At 46.3% G+C, this 19,787-nt stretch overlaps 2 protein-coding genes across 3 annotated transcripts in view; both read left to right on the top strand.

Annotated features, from left to right (window-relative positions):
* Positions 1-537: 537 nt before the first annotated feature.
* On the top strand, positions 538-11,399 carry LOC310757321 (vomeronasal type-2 receptor 26-like). Its single transcript, XM_083602645.1, has 6 exons — positions 538-1,110; positions 2,719-3,010; positions 5,065-5,874; positions 6,372-6,599; positions 7,379-7,505; positions 9,641-11,399. Exons 1-6 carry the CDS (start codon positions 896-898, stop codon positions 10,549-10,551), a joined length of 2,583 nt encoding a protein of 860 aa, XP_083458771.1. The 5' UTR covers positions 538-895; the 3' UTR covers positions 10,552-11,399.
* Positions 11,400-11,531: 132 nt separating this feature from the next.
* Positions 11,532-19,787, top strand: part of LOC310756499 (vomeronasal type-2 receptor 26-like) — a 52,667-nt gene continuing 44,411 nt past the window's right edge. For both annotated transcript variants that reach the window (XM_083600681.1, XM_083600679.1), the window contains exon 1: positions 11,532-12,434. In XM_083600681.1, coding sequence (XP_083456807.1) covers positions 12,301-12,434 — 134 coding nt within the window. In that variant the 5' untranslated portion in view covers positions 11,532-12,300. The remainder of the gene's footprint in view (positions 12,435-19,787) is intronic.

Raw genomic sequence — 19,787 nt, 5'->3', positions numbered from 1 at the left:
AGGGATGCATAAAATCATGGAGAAAGCGTAAAGGATAGGTTTTTCCTGAAAAATTAATACTCAAAGAGGCATCCACGGAAGAATCCACTTGGAGAATCTAGAGAGAAAATAGGAAGCAATTTTTGGATACTGTAGCCAAATGGAGAAATTCACTTACACAGGAAATAGTGAAGAAGTGTGCATGCACACGAAAGCTCATACCAATAAAAAACTTAGTTGGTCTCTAAGGTGCTACTGGAATGAATTTTTATATTTTGTTTCAGCTGCTAACTTAGACACTTTTAAAAGACACATGACTTCCAGGATCAGAGGCTGCATATCTCTGAATGCCAGTTGCTGGGATCAACTATTGCCATCAGCTTTGGTGGATCCCAGAAATGTCTGATTGGTCACTTGGTGCAACAGGATACTGGATTGGATTAAGCTTTGAACTGAACCAGCAGCAGGACTCTTCTAATGCTCTTGTCAGCAGCAAAGTTCATGCTAAACTCTCGCTCACCACAAGTGACCCATGTCAAACTTTGGAGCAGCGACTTTGTTTCCTCCCAAACATGTTTATCTCCAACTCTGCTCCTGCCCCTCAGGCCACACAGAGACTTCAGGTTGTTGCAGAGATGAACTTCCTTCCCCTTATCATTATCAACATCATAGTGATTTATTCTGCCTTGTTCCTGAGGGAAAAGTTGATGCATAGAAGATCACCTGTGTCAGAGACAGACTGAGTCAAGACTGAGAGTAAGAGGGGTGGGATACATCTGTGTGAGGTTTAATGGCTCTGAAGGTATACCTGACCACTACCCATATTGGATAAATATGAGTTTTTTGGCATCTTCTGATGTAGCTGGCTATGGGGGAGAGAGGAACACTCACAAGAGAGGTGTAGCAGAAAGTCAGAATGAGATCCCAGATGCTGATGCTGCTCATTTTGCTTGAATCCTGTAGAAATCTGAAGGCAAAATGCCCCTTGAATCCAATCTGGGAAGGAATCAAAGCACAGAATTATTTCCAGACTGGTGACTTCCTCATTGGCGGGATAATATCTCCAAATTTGTTTTCTATTCAACTTCCATACATCTTTTCGCAGCCCCCATTCACCAGGTTTAAGTACGAGTAAGTAATTATATGCAGAAGGACGTCACGTTTTTCTACTGCACCCCAATGGCTCCTGTTTACTAGGGAAATAGTTTCCATTTTAGGGGTGAGGACTCTGTGGTCTTCCAGATGTTGTGGGACTGTAGCTCCCATCACCCCTGATCACTGGCCATGCTGGCAGGGGCTGAAGGGAACTTGAATTTCGCAGCAACTAGTGGGTTGCATGTTCCCAGACGTGCTCTGTTTTTACCTTCTGTGCTGCTGTGTTGCTTGCTGAAGAACACAAGTGCATAAATGAACCTGATCAGGCATCAAAACGATTCACTGAATGATCACACCTGCATTCATGAGATGAGTGGGACACTGGAGAAAATCCTACTTTGTGTTCCTGGTATGCAGGTGTATGGGAAATAGCACTTTCTGAACACTTGACCCAATGCAGCAGAGTTTTTAATGCACTGGTAAATAAAGCCAAATTTTTAAGCATGTGCTTGTTCTTTAAAGATCACATTAATAAGATCACATTAATAAGCCAGCACAATTATTGCAACCCCTTATAACACATGTATCTCTATGGAGAGGACTAATTAACCAGTGAGCCTATTATGTATGTACATTAAGGTTACTTCCAATAACATATACTCTAAGTGTTGTGTTTGCCATCCGTTCCCTGTCTGAAATATCCTCCCAGAAGATATCAGCAGAATAAGTGTCTGCGACTGCCATTGCAATGAGATTGAACAGTTCCCATAGGGAGAAAAACGAAAGACAAGGAAACTATCCTCCTGGATGAAATGTTAGTTTAAGTGGACATTATCTCAACCTGGAACTACTCAAGAAGCCCCCCTGGATGCAGAATAAGACACTCAATTGCAAACTTAACCATCTTCAGTGCTTCTGGGGAATTAATTTGGCTCCAGGGACTTTTTCTCTGCCCCCCCAGCAGCAATCCACATTCCTAAGATTTCCCCCTCACTGCTGAGCCAGACACCTGAATTCACTTGCACAGGAGAGACGGAAGAAGATAAATCCTTCTGATGGTTTGTTTCGCTGAAAGACTAGTTGGAAATGACCTTTATTAAATAACAGCCCAATCCTAAACATGCCTATTGAAAATAAGCCATAGTAATCAAATAGAGCCTCTAAACAGACTTAGCTCTCCATTGCAGTTGGCTCTTTATGCAACTCCTTTGAAGCAGCCAATACTAGCCTTAGCAGCAATGTCCCCATATTTCTCACACATTCAGGGGAAAAAATGTTTTCTTCATTTTCCTTCTTTGAAGATGTTTGCTTCTCCTCTTGAGCAATCCTTATATTTTAATTTTTAATTGGCAAATGGGTTTCTATCTTGTAAGAAGGATATGTCTCTTCTCACTCTTCAAACAAACATACAGCCTAGAGTCCCCATAGTGCAACAAGTGAAAATCCAGATTTATTCGCAAAGTTTTTGAGTTATTTTAAAGGAAATTCCAGTGATTTCCACCCACACACTGTTTCCAACTGCTGTCTTCCTGCTATGTGTGTATGGCAGCCCAAATGTAGACCATGATTTAGGGAATCAAATACTATTTATTTTCATTAAGTGGTGAATGGTTTGACACTTTTTATTTGATTGATTTCTTACAGATTGCCATTTAGGTTCTACTGGCACATCTTGTCCTTCTTGTTCACCATCCAAGAGATCAACCGGGATCCCAGGCTCTTACCCAATATCACTCTGGGCTACAGCCTCTATGAGAACTATGACAATGCAAGGATCACTTCTGATGCCATGCTAGACCTGCTTGCAGGTGGGGAAAGCAATATTCCAAACTATTGCTGTGGAAAATGGAATAATATCTTGGCTGTTTTTGAAGGAGCCAATTCCATCATCTCCAAAGTGATTTCAACCACGTCAGGCATGTACAAAATCCCACAGGTATGAAGGGTGGGGCATGGAGGGACACAAAAGAGGTTCAGCAGCAAAATAAATTCTCATTATCGTCAGCAAAAAGAGGCATCAAAGAGGGAGAAAATCCTGAGCTTTGTTAATCTCGATAGCTCAGTTGGTTAGAGTGCGGTGCTGAAACCAACCACCTGTCTCCTGGATCCTTGCCCATCCTGGCTTATAAAAGCTAGCCGGGAAGGACTGGGCGATGGGCTTCGTGGGGTGGTGAATGCTTCCCTCCATGAGGGAGCCTTCCCAGACCCGCTGAAAGAGGCGGTTATTAAACCGCTGCTTAAAAAACCATCTTTAGATGCGGCCACGATGGCCAACTATCGCCCAGTCACAAATCTTCCATTCTTGGGCAAGGTGATTGAGCGAGCGGTTGCCGAACAACTCCAGGCACGCCTGGAAGAAGCGGACCATTTGGATCCCTTCCAGTCGGGATTCAGGCCTCATCATGGGACTGAAACTGCCTTGGTCGCACTGGTTGATGATCTCCGGCGGGCTAGGGACAAAGGTGAGAGCTGTTTCCTAGTTCTGCTGGATCTCTCAGCGGCGTTTGATACCATCGACCATAACATCCTTCTGGACCGTCTTCAGGGGCTGGGAGCTGGAGGCACTGTCATACAGTGGTTCCGCTCCTTCCTCCTGGGCCGTGTTCAGAAAGTGGTGGTGGGGGATGAGTGTTCAGACCCCTGGGCTCTCACTTGTGGGGTGCCTCAGGGTTCTGTCCTCTCCCCCATGCTTTTCAACATTTACATGCAGCCGCTGGGAGAGATCATCAGGAGGTTTGGGCTGGGTGTTCATCAGTATGCGGATGATACCCAGCTCTACCTCTCTTTTAAATCAGAACCAGTGAGGGCGTTGAAGGTCCTGTGTGAGTGTCTGGAAGCGGTTGGAGGATGGATGGCGGCTAACAGATTGAGGTTGAATCCTGACAAGACAGAAGTACTGTTTTTGGGGGACAGGAGGCGGGCAGGTGTGGAGGATTCCCTGGTCCTGAATGGGGTAACTGTGCCCCTGAAGGACCAGGTGCGCAGCCTGGGAGTCATTTTGGACTCACAGCTGTCCATGGAGGCACAGGTCAAATCTGTGTCCAGGGCAGCTGTTTACCAGCTCCATCTGGTACGTAGGCTGAGACCCTATCTGCTTGCAGACTGTCTCGCCAGAGTGGTGCATGCTCTGGTTATCTCCCGCTTGGACTACTGCAATGCACTCAACGTGGGGCTACCTTTGAAGGTGACTCGGAAACTACAACTAATCCAGAATGCGGCAGCTAGACTGGTGACTGGGGGCGGCCGCTGAGACCATATAACACCGGTCTTGAAAGACCTACATTGGCTCCCAGTACGTTTCCGAGCACAATTCAAAGTGTTGGTGCTGACCTTTAAAGCCCTAAACGGCCTCGGTCCAGTATACCTGAAGGAGCGTCTCCACCCCCATCATTCTGCCCGGACGCTGAGGTCCAGCGCCGAGGGCCTTCTGGCGGTTCCCTCCTTGCGAGAAGCAAAGCTACAGGGAACCAGGCAGAGGGCCTTCTCGGTAGTGGCGCCCGCCCTGTGGAACGCCCTTCCAGCAGATGTCAAAGCGATAAACAACTACCTGACATTCAGAAGACATCTTAAGGCAGCCCTGTTCAGGGAAGTTTTTAACGTGTGATATTTTAGTGTATTTTTGGTTTTCCATGGAAGCCGCCCAGAGTGGCTGGGGAGGCCCAGCCAGATGGGCGGGGTATAAATAATAAATTATTATTGTTATTATTATAATGTCAAGGTTGCAGGCTTGATCCCCGTATGGGACAGCTACATTGCAGGGGGGAGGCCAAGATGACCCTCAGGGTCGCTTCCAACTCTACGATTCTATTATTCTTCAATACGGAGACTTTGCTAGGGTTGCAGCCTCCCAAAGTTTCAAAATAAAACTATCAGCCCCAGTCAGCAAAATTAATTAAACCAAGAAAATATTTGTTAGGTATTAAATATTTCAGGCTAATCCTATACTTTGCTCTGAAAATAAAACACTGTACTTTTTCTTTCCCACTCCAGATCAGTTATGGCTTTGTATCTGGGGTTGTTGATGAGAACACCAAAGTCCCTTTTGTCTACCGCATGGTCCCCAATGAAGAAGTTCAGTACACGGGGATTATAAAGATGTTCCAGCATTTTGGATGGACGTGGATCGGCCTCTTCGCTCCAGATAATGAGAATGGAGAAAAGTTCTTGAGTGCCTTGACATCTTTGATGGCCAGCAATGGAATTTGTGTTGCCTTTTCAGTAAGAATACCAGAAAATAATGAACCTAAGATGTTTACACAAGGTGAATTTATTGCCCTATGGAGACAGACCAATGTATTCATTTACTATGTAAAGGTTCATACGGCACTGGGTTTAATCATGAAACTACAACAAGAACTCGAGAAACAAATTGGGCCAAAAGTATGGCTCACAACAGCTTTTCAAGACATTGACATGAATTTATTTTTCTTTCCCAAGTTCTTGAAGTATATCCATGGTTCATTCTCCTTTGTAATGAAGACCAAAATAAGGAGCAAACATGACTGCTGTAAACAAGAGTCCCATTTTCTTAATCTTTTTCGGCAGAAAGCATTTAGTTGTTCATACTCAAATGACATCCTCACTGTGAGAGGTTGGACAAGATGCAGAGATGTGGAGAATCCGGAGGTGCCGTCTGAAGAGGAGCTGCAGAGTGTTCTGTCTCAAGACAGCCACAGAACATACTTCAGTGTCCGAATCATGGCACATGCTTTAAATGTTGCCTGTTCATCCAGATCAAAGCAGATGTTGATGGCGGGTGGAGGAGACCAGTTGGCATGTCAAAGGCTACAGCCATGGCTGGTATTTCCTTTCCCTTTCTAGAAATTGAAGTTCTTTCTACCAACTCAACAATAATCATTCTCATTGATTTAGACACGAATGCAACAGTGAGGAAAAGGTTTTTGTTTTATTTATTTAGATTTAGATTCTTTTTTTAGGCACCTGTTGGAAGATATATATACAATGTGTATTTCATAAAATACCAAGGTGGTCTACTGCAATAAAAGACATAAGACCATATAATAAAACCAAAAGAAGCCAAAACAAGTTAAAAGCAGACGTCCCTCCACCTGGAGGGTGTCTGTTTAGTCTTGCCAGTAGGAGAAGTTGTGGCACGACAGGAGTTTCAAGTTCCAAGGAAGCAGGGATGAGGCATCTAAAATGCTTTCTAAGTTCTGGTGTTCAGTCCTCTGTAAATTCCAACAAGGCCAGGTATGCCAGGACTTGGGAGCTGAAAGGGAGAAGGGATGAGATGTCCAAAATGCTTTGAAATGCTGGTGTTTTCCCTGTCATTCCAGCTTCACCCTTTCTTAAGAGAAACCCGGTTGTTGAACACTTCCATGGGCGGACTGTATTTGGGTGAGAATGGGGAGCTGCCAATCATGTTTGATATTGAGAATTGGGTGGTGCTTCCCAATGAGTCTTGTGTTAGAGTGAAAATCGGGAGTATAGAGAGAGAGGCATCCACTGACTTCAAGCTCACCATTAACCCAGAAGCTATTGTGTGGCCCAAGTGGTTCAACCAGGTAAGAGTCCCTTTATCCCACATGATACATGAAAGCTGTGTTGAACATTTGGCTTCCGAAAAATGTTCACAAACCGGAACACTTGCTTCTGGGTTTTCAGCGTTCGGGAGCTGATTTGTTCGGGAGCCAAACCATTCAGGAACCAAGGTACCACTTGCGATGAGTTTGGTGAGCCCTTCACAGTAAATCCCTCGGCTTGACCAGAGTTGTATTTACAGTTTTTATTTGTACATTATTTACAAAGTACAGAGCATCTCTTCAAGCATCTGAATTGTCCGTAAGAGATCCCGGGAGTGGGAACTTCCTTCTCCTCCTCCAGGAAAGCAGCCTGGGCAATCCCAAATGTCTCCGTTGTTCCCTGTGTTTTAACCCCCTCCTGTCCTGGGCTGATGGAACTGGTGTTCCCTCTCCCTCCGTGCCTGAGCTGGTAGAGAGGTGCTTCTGCTCTCTAACCTCAGCGAGAGACTTCCTCTTTTGCTCCCCCCTCTCTCAGACCTCTCTCTTCTATTGGCTGTCCACTCTCCCCCTCCTCCAACAAATATTTGAGGGGGGCTGGGCCCCACAAAGTTGATGTGTATTTCCATTGATCGTTGATGTGGGGCATGGCTTACCTGGGCCCCCACAATATTTTATTCAAGTTGGCACCCCTGACATCAAGGGTGCTTTCTTGTGGGACTGGAGACCCTTCTGGGTTCTTTCCAGACTCTCTGAGTGAGTTCCATATGCACAGATATTGCTGACACTTCCCCTTTAACGTGCCATCTTTTCTTTATGGCTAGACTGTGCCACACACCAGGTGTACCAAAAGGTGTCGCCCAGGATATGCCAAGGTGGTTCAAGAAGGAGAGCCAATATGCTGCTACCCTTGTGTTTTGTGTGCGGAAGGGACCATTTCTACGCAGGAAGGTGGGTGACACAACAGGAGATGGAATTTGTTGGGAGAACATGAATAGGGCAACATATTAGTCAGACACTTTCTGTGAAGATTCTAAAGACATATTTGGATGCAGATCCTCTCTTGATTTTTGCCTTTTTCATCCCCTTCCAGGAAGTAATTTGAAAGAAATTACTCATAGGAAGCAATCTCTGGGATGCAAATTGGGCTTAGCCAGCCCTGCCCATAAGGCACAGCTTTGACTATTTTATACTGTGCCTTCTAGGATCAGAGAACCAGAACCAGCCTCACAAAAGTGAATTAAAAATGTCTTTAAAATAAATGAGAAATAGGATATGAGAAAAAAGATTTAAAGAAAGTGCTATAAGAAATTGAAATTAGGGGTTGCTGGAATGATTTAAAACAGGGATGCAGAAAGGGGAGGTATGGGGAAGTCGCTGAAAGAAGGTTTAAGGAAAGAATGGTCAAGAAATTATACGTGTTTATATGTTTGTTTGTTTATGTATTGTGTTGTATTGTCTTTTAATATGTGTTGAAAAACCAATAAAAAAATTATTTAAAATAAAATAAAATAAATGAGAAATAGAGAAAATTGCAATTCATTTAAAAGAGAGAAAGCATGATGCACAATTATAAAAAAATTATGTGAAAGCGTGTTCTCCTTCATGGAGAGCACGTGTTGCGATGGGGGCCGCCAGGACACTCCAAAGTTGTGGGGCGGGCTTATTGACCATTGGCCACTGATGTGATTGGGCTTCCCTTGTCGTTGGGAAGAAATGCTAAAACTCCTTGCATGAGGCTAGGGCTTCCTCTTTTCGCCTGTGCATCGGATTGCCCATTCCTCCCTCCCTAGAATTAGGGTTGTTCGCTTGACCTTGCTATGCCTGTCATGGGGTTGTCTGCTCTTGGGGCAGGGGCCCGATAGGAATTTTGTCCATCTGGCTGATTGGCTGGGGCCATTTGGTTTTTGCCTGCTGAGTAGCAAATCGTCACAACTTGTAAGGTTGCGGTTAGGCATTGGTTTATGGTTTGGTTGGTTGAGGGACATGGATTGACTATGCCTGCCCCTCTAATGCTGCTGCTGCTGCAAGGGATTCCGTTAAAGGAATCAGGGGCTAACTATTGCTTGTCCACCCTGTCAAGGGGTCTCGGGCCACTCCAAGAGCTCCTGGCTGCATTCGGGGTGGGCTGAGGGCAGGTTCCCTGCTCTGTCGCTAGCCTCAAGTGTATGACCCTTTTCTGACTTTCACAGGCGTGTGGAATGTCAGACTGTCCCCCATGGTGGGGGCAGCTAGTCGCAACCAATTCCTAAGCAACTACTCACATGTTTGCATTTTAATAACGTTGTGGCCAAAACTATGCCAAAAACCTTAAACAATTTTTTTTGGTGTGATGTGTGAGTTATTGGGGTGGCCCTGGGGACCTCGACACGCAACATTACATTACATAACATTACATTGCATTGGAGAACAATTAAAAATTATGGGATTTCAGCAGGAAGTTATTGGATATCCCAGACAAAGAGTTTGAGAACAGCTGTAGCAACTTGGAAGAGAGGTGTTCAAGGATATTAAAAATAAATAAATCATAAGTTGTGTGTCCTTGTTTCCCTGTTTGATCCTTTTACATGGTTTGCATGTTTTCTGGTATTTTATTCATTGTGACTTGCTGTTTTTTATTCATTATGGATTAGTAATTCTTTATTGTACATGATAAGTGTAAACTGTTTATTATTTGCTGATATTAAATTTTACTGTTTACTATTCCTGAGTATTATGATTGAATATTATTGAATTTTGCTTTATTTGATATGTTGTTTATTTTAAAGTCATGCTTTTATTATGACTTTTTGTTTGTGTATTACGCCTGTGATCTTTGCTGTCTATATTGTTGTTTCTTCAGCTTGTAACCCTTCTTCTGCAAAGCAATATAGAAAGTCAGTATACAAATTAAAAGCAAAATGAAATATGGAAATGAAGTAGTGTTACTGCCTGAAAACTATCGCATAATGAAATGCACGAAAAAAGCTTCCCTTTCTTACAATACATGCTCATTTTCTGATATCTCCCATATGAGTGCATTTCTCGACATGTAATAGGATGTGTCTGTAAGCAAAGCCAAAGCCTTTTTTTTCTCTCCTCCTCAGATGCAGAGCGTTGCACCAAATGTCCAGAAGAACAATATCCAAACAAGGACCGAGATCACTGCATTCCGAGGATTATCACCTTCCTATCATATACAGAATATTTGGGGATTCTCCTGACTTCTTTGGCTCTCTTCCTGTCCTTAACCACAGGCTTTGTTGTAGGGATCTTCATTAAATACAAGGAAACTCCCATAGTCAAAGCCAACAACAGGGACCTCTCCTACATCCTCCTTGTCTCCCTCCTGCTGTCCTTCTTGTCCTCCTTCCTGTTCATTGGCCGTCCCAGGAAAGTCACCTGCCTCCTTCGACAAACGGCCTTCAGCACCATCTTCTCAGTTGCTGTATCTTCTTTGCTGTCCAAAACCATCATGGTGGTGCTGGCCTTCCTGGCCACAAAGCCAGGGAACAGGGTGAGGAGATGGTTAGGGAAAGGTCTGGCCAACTCCATTGTCATTTCCTGCTCCAGTGTCCAAATGGTCATTTGCATCATTTGGCTGGGTATCTCTCCCCCATTCCCAGACTCTGACAAGCATTCCCAGGCTGGACAGATCACCCTGCAATGCAATGAAGGGTCTGTGGCAATGTTTTATGCTGCCCTGGGTTACATGGGCTTCCTGGCTGCCATCTGCTTCACGGTGGCTTTCCTGGCCAGGAAGCTGCCTGGGGCCTTCAATGAAGCCAAGCTGATCACCTTCAGCATGTTGGTCTTCTGCAGTGTTTGGGTCTCTTTTGTGCCCACCTACCTGAGCACAAAGGGGAAATACATGGTAGCTGTGCAGATCTTCTCTATCTTGGCTTCTAGTGCTGGGCTTCTAGGCTGCATCTTCATTCCCAAATGCTACATTATTGTACTGAGGCCTGATCTGAACACAAAGGAACACCTGGCCACAAAAACTAAAGTTGTTGCCTGATTCTTAACATATTTATTACTGTTTTCCTCCACAGAGTTGCCTTGGGAATGAATGTATCTTCTTAGATAAAGTTTGCTCTTCATTTTTCATTTATCTTGAATGATGAAAGGGAATCATTGAATCACATGCCTGGAGAGTTTCTGGACATGCAACTTTTAGGGATAACCCTACCTGTAGAGTTACACGGAGTGCAGCTTACCTCTTCATACATAATTACCCTTCTCTACCATATCCAGTTTGTACTTTGACATGACCCACCTTCCTTTCTTCCTGAGTTCATAACCTAAGCCTAAATAATAACTTAGTGTAACTTGAAATTCTGCTTCTAGTATTAAAAACAGCAACTGAAAAACGGAATCTCATTTGAGTGTATTAATGCTTGAATGAACCTTCTTAAGGCCCTTGGAGCTGGACCTCAGTATCTGGTCTGGACGATGGGTGTGGAGACGCTCCTTTAGATATACAGAGCTAATGTCATTTAGGGTTTTCAAGGTTGGCATCAGCAAATGAATGTGATAGCTGTCGGTTTGGTGGGAGTGAGAGGGGCACCACGATAGCTGGAGGCAGAGACAATGATGGAGAAGAACCACCACTTGTAAGTCAGAAGGCAGGTGAGTGGTGGTGGCATGAAGGCAGGTTGAGATTGGTGGGGTAGTCCCCACTCACCCCCATGGAGCAGACCTCTCACTTATTTGCACTGAGCTTCTGGAGAAGGGCAGGATGCATCCTTTTTGTCTCCCTCTCTTATTTAGCACCAGCACTCATAGACATCCAATGAATCTGAAGGTTGGGAGATTGAGAGCAAACAAAATATTGAATCATGCAGTGCATAGTTACTTCCCCCAAATGCCAGTTGCTATTGACCAGTGCCTGGCAACGCCCATTGCTGTCATGCCCTACTTATGAGCTTCTCAGCAATGTCTGATAGGCCACTGTGTTGCAGGACTAGATGGGAGTTTGGACTAACACAGCAGGGCTGTTCTTAGCAAAGTTCAAGCCAAACTAATGCCCAAAATGCAAGTGACTCATGTTGCAGTTTGAAGGCACATCTGTGATTTGGTGTAAACATATTTTTCCCCAGCTCTGTCCCTGCCCCTTGAACCATGTAGAGATCCTGGGAACTTTCTTCCCCTTATAATTATAAAAATGATAGTGATTTATTCTTCCCTAAGCTCAAGAGAGAGCTCTGGCAATTGCCCAAACATCAGAAGCCAAGGAAGCCTGAGGTTATACGTGTCACACTGTGCTGGAGGGTGTTGACTTCTTCTGATTACCTGGCTGTGGGGGAGAAAGGAGAGGTCAAAATAGAGGTGTAGGAGGCCAAGCCAGAATGACCGCCCTGCTGCGGCTTCTGCTGCTACCTCTGCTTCTAATGCACCATCAAGTCTTGACGCGCAGTGTAAATTAATAATGCAGAGTTTTAAAGAATAAAAGCTTTACTAAGTTAAAATAAACTTCTTCATAAACAACATGGTTCCAAACAGTTTGACTGAGGTTACATACTGACTCTGCCAACAAGTGAAGCAGACAGACTCTGATTTCTTACAGAGAGCACAAAAGAGAAACTGGCTACTTTGTCACATGTCAGAGTGACCCAACGGTTAGCAGTTAGGCCTGAATAACTTTAGTAGGCCCAAATGACTGTGCAGTCCCAGCACTTCCCAGCCTGCTTTGCTGCTTCTGCTCTCATGTGTCTTTGTCACATGACAAGTCTGTGGGAAGCTGAAAGCAAAGTGCTCCTTAAATTTGATGAGGGAAGAAAATGAAGCGCAGAGTTACTCCCGGTCTGGAGACTTCTTCATTAGCGGAATCATATCTCCAAGAAGCTTTGCTGAGCATCTTCCATATAACCTTTCCCAGCCCCCAGTAATCAAGCTTAAAGAGTAAATAATTAAATACATCATGGATATCATGCTTCTCCACCACTGCTTCAGTGGTTCCCTTTCACAGGGAAATAGTTCTTATTTCAGGGATAGGGAGACAGTGGCCCTTCAGGTGCTGCTGGACTCTGGCTCCTATCATCCTGACCACTGTTTGTGGAGGCTGAGGCTGAGGCGAGTTTCTAATCTCTTTTCCTTTTGCTCTTTACGCAGTGGCGTAGCGTGGGTTGTCAGCACCCGGGGCAAGGCAAGTAATTTGCGCCCCCAACCCGTGGATTTGCGCCCCCTAACCCGTGGATTTGCGCCCCCTAACCCGTGGATTTGCCCTAACCCCAGATGTTGCGCCCGGTGCGGCCAGCCCCCCCTGCACCCCCCACGCTACGCCACTGTCTTTACGGTCTTCAAATAAAAACATCTTGGAGATCCCGGGCCACAGGGAAGCTAGGCTGGCCTCAACCAGAGCCAGGAATTTTCGGCTGTGTCCCCGATCTTGACATCTTTCCTCAGGGCCTGCAAGACAGAACTTTTCCACCAGGCCTTTGTCCAAGGCAGAGTCTGACCCCCTCCTTTGGTAATCCTCACAGAACTCTAGCCCAATGCTTGCCATTAATTTGATTTGAATTGATTTTAAAATGAAATGATTTTAGAATGCTGTGCTACTTTTATTGTTGTTAGCCGCTCTGAGCCCGGCTTCAGCTGGGGAGGGCGGGATATAAAATTATTATTATTATTATTATTATTATTATTATTATTATTATTATTATCCATGTCTTTTAAAATTATAAACCTGAGGTCATAGGCAGTTTTAGGAATGATTTGTAAGCTACAGTGGGAGTTTGGCCAAAGAGCAAGATCAGGACGGTATAAACGGAGGCCTTTGTACAGTTGTAGAATTGTAGAGTTGAATGTCCCCACCCCTCTGTATCTTGAGTGGAAGCACAGGTTGTTGTTGGAATTAAAAAATAATCTGGATCCCAGATAGTATTTTCCTGAGGGCTGCAGTAAACTCCACAAATATTATTATTATCATTATTTACTCAATTTATATAGCACCCTATACCGGAAGGTCTCAGGGCGGTTCACAGAACAAAATCAAAGTTTAACTATGAAACCACATAACACAAAATCAAAAACAATGCCCCAATAACCCCCCCCCCCAATGCATAGCCAAGAAGTTTCCTCTCACTGCAATTCCAGCTAACCATGTGTATGGTGATAAAAAGGTCCAAAAGCATCGTTGTCAAAGTTCCCTTAGCTCACTTGTGATGCGGAGGAGATAGATAATTGACAGTAGACCTCTTAAAGCTTCTGATTCCCGATTCTTCGCTAATAGCAATTGTGGAGTTGCCTATTGTTGCTTAAAATTATTCCTCTTCGATCTTGAGTTAGACTGCATATTACTCATAGCTGAATTTCCTAAGCTGCTTTAGACATTGTCAACTGAATTGCTATAGTACAAAATGATCTTTGCTAAATTAGAAGAAAAGGGACATTATACTAGCTACATGAAGGACATAGATAAAAGGTCATATGGAAATCTGCAACTTTCATATGGAAATATTTCTGGCACGTGAGTTTTGATGAGAATCAAAAGTACAAGACTAGGAGAAAACTTAGTACATGGAAGGACATGACTGAAACTTGATATTAGGTAGTCTGAAACAAACTAAGCCAGACACCTCAGTTTGATTAATTATTATTATTAATAATAAGTAAATTTCTATAGCGCCCATTGGCCATAGATGTCAGGGTGGTTCACAACATAAAAAGACAATGTTAAAAAGACAAAATACATAATAAAAAAGAACACAAACTAACCAATAATGCCTCCACCAGAAGACATTTAAAAGGGCCTTGGATGTCAATCAGCCAATGTCCTGCTTAAAAAGGAACGTTTCACTCGGCACCTAAAGGTGTACAATGAAGGTACCAGCCGAACCTCCCTGGAAAGCATTCCACAAATTGTGTCCTTGAGGAATCCCCTGGAATCTTTGTGAATCCTCTAAGCCCCTCACCCTTGTCCACTCGGTTATGTGGTAGTGAGGGCGATCACCTTTTAATCCCTTGAAAATAACATGGAACTGAAGAAGGAATTTGGAAGGAATTATGCTCTTTCCCACTTCCTCTTACAGCTTCAGACTATAAAATACCCAGTTGTTTTTAGGGGCCTAAAAAGGTTGGTAGACCCTTGTCAGGGAACTGCCATCGGAAGAACAGGAGGTGAAAGGGCTCACAGAGGTTGGGAGAGACTTATCAGCTGAGGAGGGAACCAGCAGGGGGAGAGAAGGAGCTCCAAGGGAAAGTGAGTTGGAGGGATGGCTCAGAGACACTTCCAGCGAAAACAGTGGGGAGGTTTCAGGACCTCCTATAGGGACACCCACTCCTCGCCGGAAACTGTCGCGCCGAGAGTCCAGAAGGCGCGTTTCCGTTAAGGAGCTTTTATGCTGGAAGAAATTCCGTAAACGCCCACTGTCGGATTCTGCCAGCGACTGACGGAGCCATGCTTATGGAGCTCCGTTACAGACAGAGGTTTGTGGACTTAGCCAGACTCTGAGGGACTAGGAATTTCACGCACAAGCAGCTCATCATCCCATCACAGCAATCCGACAGTCCCTGAAAGCAGCTTGTGCAGAGAGGCATCATGAGCAACCCAGCCGGAACCGGAGAAGCGGGAGGAGCTGGAGCGGGTCCAAGCCTGGAAGAAAGGTACCGGGTGTTGGAGGTCCAGCTAGCGCTGCAAACGGCGAGGCTCGAGGAGAGGAGGGCGCAGGATGCAGAAAAGGCAAAAGGCTCCCCACTGGCAAGAAAGATGCCAGGATTGGTGCAGAAGTTTGGGGGGGATCCCAGGAACTATCAAGCCTTTAGGACAGAGATGCAGTATGCTCTCAATCTGCAGTTTGACGACTTTCCCGACGAGGAATCGCGAGTGGCGTTTGTGGTTGGCCATCTCGAAGGGGGGGTGAGAGACTGGGTTAGACCCCTGATGGCAGGGAATAATGACGTCCTGAAGGACGCGAGGAAGTTTTTTCGCGCCATGGACCTAATGTTTTCCAGCGACATTGAGCAGGGAGTGGTGCGCAGACAGTTGATGGCTTGTAAACAGGGGAGCCGATCTGTCCGTGAGTACTGGACTGAGTTTACCATGTTGATACATAAATTGGGGTGGGATCTATCGGCGGAACCCATTCAAATGCTTTTCGAAGAGGGGCTTTCTTCGGCTGTGAAAGACGAACTTTCCCGGGCGCCCAGGGCGGAGTCTATGGACCAGCTGACCAAATCAGCGCTGACCATTGGAGCGCGCCAGGAGGCGAGAGCCTTGGAGAAGCGGGAAGGGAAAGGGGAGCGTTGGAGGGATTTCCGCATTCCAGAGATTCCGGAGCCAACTTTCCCGCCAGGAGAGCCGATGGAAATTGGAACAGCGCGCGCGCGCGCAGTTTCAAATCCCAGTGAAGGGCGGAAGAAGGAGGGGAAGAGCGCCAAGAAATGTTATCTCTGCCAGCAGCCAGGTCACTTTGCCAGAGTCTGTCCACAAAGAAAGGAATGGCAAGGGATGGCGGGAGCTGTTGGGGGAAAGGAGGAGGAAGTCCAGGAGCAAGTAAAAGCCAACGCCTGGCTGACACCGTCAGGGCACAGCAGCCAGGCAAAGGAGCAGTAAAAGTGCCCACGCCGGAACCTCCAAGACCAGCCCTAGTGATAGAGGTGTTGCTAGAGCTGCCAAACGGACACCCACTAAAGATAAAGGCGCTATTGGACTCAGGCAGCTCCTGTAATTTTATGAGTAAGGAGTTTGCAGCTGAACACCAGATACAGACAATCCCTTTAAGTAACCCCTTGCAGGTGACCACGATCGATGGGAGGGAGCTGTTGGGAGGAGAAGTTAGCCTACAGACCGTCCCAATGGTAATGAGGGTGGCCAGGCACACCGAAAGAATAGCGTTCAATGTGGCCACCTTGGGAGGGGCTCCCATTATTTTGGGAATGAGCTGGCTAGCGTTGCATGATCCGCTAGTGGGCTGGCATCAGAGAGTGGTCTCCTTTGGGTCAGCACATTGCCTAGAACACTGCAAAGAGGGGAAGGCTCTGGAAGGGGCAAAGGCCTTTCTAGCAGGGACGGAAGTAACGGACAAAGGGAAGGTGCCCAAACAATACGCTGACCTGAGCAATGTCTTCAGCGAAAGGGAAGCAGACAAACTACCACCGCATAGAGCCTTTGACTGCCAAATCAATCTAGTCCCTGGGGCCCAGCTCCCAGTGGGCAAGCTGTACGCCATGTCAGACAGGGAAATGCAGGAGTTAAGGGAGTTTATTGATAAAAAGCTGAAGCGAGGTTTCATCAGAGAGTCCAGAGCGGTGGGGGGCAGCCCAGTGTTTTTTGTGGACAAAAAACACACGGATAAACCGAGACTTGTAGTGGACTACCGGGCCCTAAATGCAGTGTCGGAACCAGTGGCTTTCCCCATGCCCAGAATTGATGACATTTTGACCAGGGTGAGGAAGGGAAAGATTTTTACTAAACTGGACCTGAGGGGGGCATACAATCTGATACGGATAAGGAAGGGGGATGAATGGAAAACCACCATGTTCACCCATTTGGGGGCTTTCGAATATCTCGTTATGCCCTTCGGATTACAAGCAGGCTCAGCATGTTTTCAATCGTTCATGAACCACGTCCTGGGACCTCTGCTCTACAAGAATTGCGTGGCCTTCCTAGATGACGTGTTAGTATATTCAGAGAATGAGGAGCAGCATGTAAAGGACGTCAGTGAAGTGTTGAGCCAACTGCAAGCAAACCAGCTGGGGTGAAATTGGAGAAGTGTCAGTTTCACACCAAGGAGGTGGAATTCCTGGGGTACCGCTTGTCAGACAAGGGATTAGCCATGGATCCAGGCAAGGTCCAGGCGGTGCTGGAATGGAAGACACCGAAAACGAAAAGGGATGTGCAAAGATTCTTAGGGTTTGGGAACTTTTATCGTAAGTTCATCAAGAACTTTGCCCACTTAACGGCTCCCATTACGGACTGTCTCAGCAGCAAGAAGAAATTTGTTTGGACGGCAGAGGCGGAGCAAGCATTTGAAGAATTGAAAAAGGCATTCGCTTCGGAAGAACAGCTCCTGCATGTGGATTTACAAAAACCAATGAGAGTGGAAACTGATGCATCAGACCGGGCGGTGGGGGCGGTGCTTCTTCAGCCGGGGAAGAGTAAGTCGGAGTGGAGACCGTGTGCCTTCTTCTCGCGTAAGCTAAACAAATCCGAGAGGAACTACACGGTATATGACCGAGAACTACTCGCCATTCACGAAGCGTTCCAGAGATGGAGACACTTACTAATTGGTGCACAACATAAGGTGTAAGTGTGCACGGACCACAAGAATTTAGAGTATTGGAGAACGGCACGAGTGCTCAACCAACGGCAAGTGAGATGGGCCCAGGAGTTCTCCAAATTTCATTTTGAAATTTGCTATGTGCCAGGTCCAGAAAACGTCAGGGCGGACGCTCTCTCACGCAAACCTGAATATTTGGAGGGGGAGGGAGCACCCGAAGAGAGACATATCATCCCAGAGGACCGCTGGGTGTGTGGGGCGGCATTGGTGGGGCAAAGGGAACTGGTAGAGGGGACAGAGAATGATGAATACGCCCAGAATAAGCTCAGATGTCTAAGGAGAGAGGGAGAAAAGCCCAGAGGTTTTGAAGAAAGAAACGGGGCATTATATTACAAAGGGGCACTATATATACCCGAAGGGGAATTGAGAGGGAGAGTACTCAAACAGCTGCACGACAGCCCCACAGCGGGGCATTTTGGGCAACACAAGACCATGTGGTTGGTTACCAGGGAATTTTGGTGGCCCAAGGTGAGGGAAGATGTACGGGAGTATGTAAGAGGGTGTGACCAATGCCAGCGAGCCAAAGGAGAAAGGCGGGCGCCGGCGGGGTTATTAGAACCGTTACCCACACCAGAACGACCATGGGAGGCGGTATCGATAGATTTTATGACTGATCTGCCGAAATCCAAGGGGAAAACCGCCATACTGGTCGTAGTAGACCTGTTAACTAAGATGTGCCACTTTGTAGCTTGCTCACATGCAGTCACGGCGGAAGAGACAGCGAAATTGTTTGTAGAACATATTTTTAGGCTGCATGGCGCCCCCTTGAGGGTGGTCTCAGACAGAGGCAAACAATTCACGTCCAGGTTCTGGAGGAAGCTCATGAGCTTACTGCACGTAGAGGTCAATTTTTCGACTGCCAGACACCCTGAAACTAACGGGCAGGCGGAAAGAGCAAACGGTATCCTCCAACAATACCTGAGGTGTTATGTCAATGACAGAGAGAACGATTGGGTCGAAAAGTTGGCGCTGGCGGAATTTGCCTACAATAATGCGGAGAATGTGTCCACCGGGATGAGCCCCTTTTTGGCTAATTATGGGTGCCACCCCAGGGCATTTCCAGGGGGAGGAGGGGAGAGATGGAGCGTCCCGGCCGCCGAACATTTTGCAGAAGAAATGGAAGCGATCCATCGTCAACTCCAACTCAACTTAGAAAGGGCCAAAGAAGAATATAAGAGGCAGGCAGACAAGAACAGAAGGGAAGGTGAAACCATAAGGGTGGGGGATCAGGTGTGGCTGTCAACCCAAGGGTTGCCGTTCAAGGGGGGTTGCAAGAAATTGAGACCCAAAAGGTTGGGACCATTTGAGGTCATTCAACAGGTCAACCCAGTGGCTTTCAGACTCCGGTTACCGAACCACATGAAGCTGCACCCAGTATTCCACAGGTCATTACTGTCACTGTATAAGGGGGAAAGTGAAGGGGTTTCCACACGGGGACCAGTCTTAGAAGAGAGGGAAAGCAGCAACCATGTGGCGGAAATCATCGACTCCAGGTGGAAGTGTAATCAGGTGGAGTATTTGGTAGCGTGGGAAGGGGAACCGGAGTCAGAAAACACCTGGGTGACGGCAGAGGAGGTCAAGGACGAGATCTTGATCGAAACGTTCCATCAAAGGTTCCCCAGGAAACCTCAGTCAGTAGCGAGGTTCCGGATGGAGTACTTTGGCACCACCGACGAGGAGGAGGAACTGGAAGGATTCACGGAATCTGAGTTGGAAGAAGGAATAGACTCCGATGAGGAGGAGTACTTAGAAACCAGAAACAGCAACCGGTGGAGGGAAATGTTCGAGACTTCGGAAGATGAGGGAGGTTCTTTCAGGGGTTTTGCTCCCTCGCCGCCCGCAGAGGAGGGGAGGGGAGGGGGTTAAGGGGGCCCTGGAGGGGAGGTGGATGTCAGGGAACTGCCATCGGAAGAACAGGAAGTGAAAGGGCTCACAGAGGTTGGGAGAGACTTATCAGCTGAGGAGGGAACCAGCA

This window comes from Podarcis filfolensis, assembly GCF_964270895.1.
Source record: "Podarcis filfolensis genome assembly, chromosome: 2".
NCBI lineage: Eukaryota > Metazoa > Chordata > Lepidosauria > Squamata > Lacertidae > Podarcis > Podarcis filfolensis.
Note: the sequence above shows the minus strand (reverse complement) of the source record. Positions and strands in the feature narration are given on the sequence as shown.

What these genes read in the sequence shown, in the direction of transcription:
- LOC310757321 (XM_083602645.1), top strand. Translation starts at nt 896, where the DNA reads ATGAGATCCCAGATGCTGATGCTGCTCATTTTGCTTGAATCCTGTAGA. An exon ending in TTCACCAGGTTTAAGTACGA is followed by an intron (nt 1,111 to 2,718) that starts GTAAGTAATTAT and finishes GATTTCTTACAG; the next exon opens with ATTGCCATTTAGGTTCTACT. An exon ending in AAAGGCTACAGCCATGGCTG is followed by an intron (nt 5,875 to 6,371) that starts GTATTTCCTTTC and finishes CTGTCATTCCAG; the next exon opens with CTTCACCCTTTCTTAAGAGA.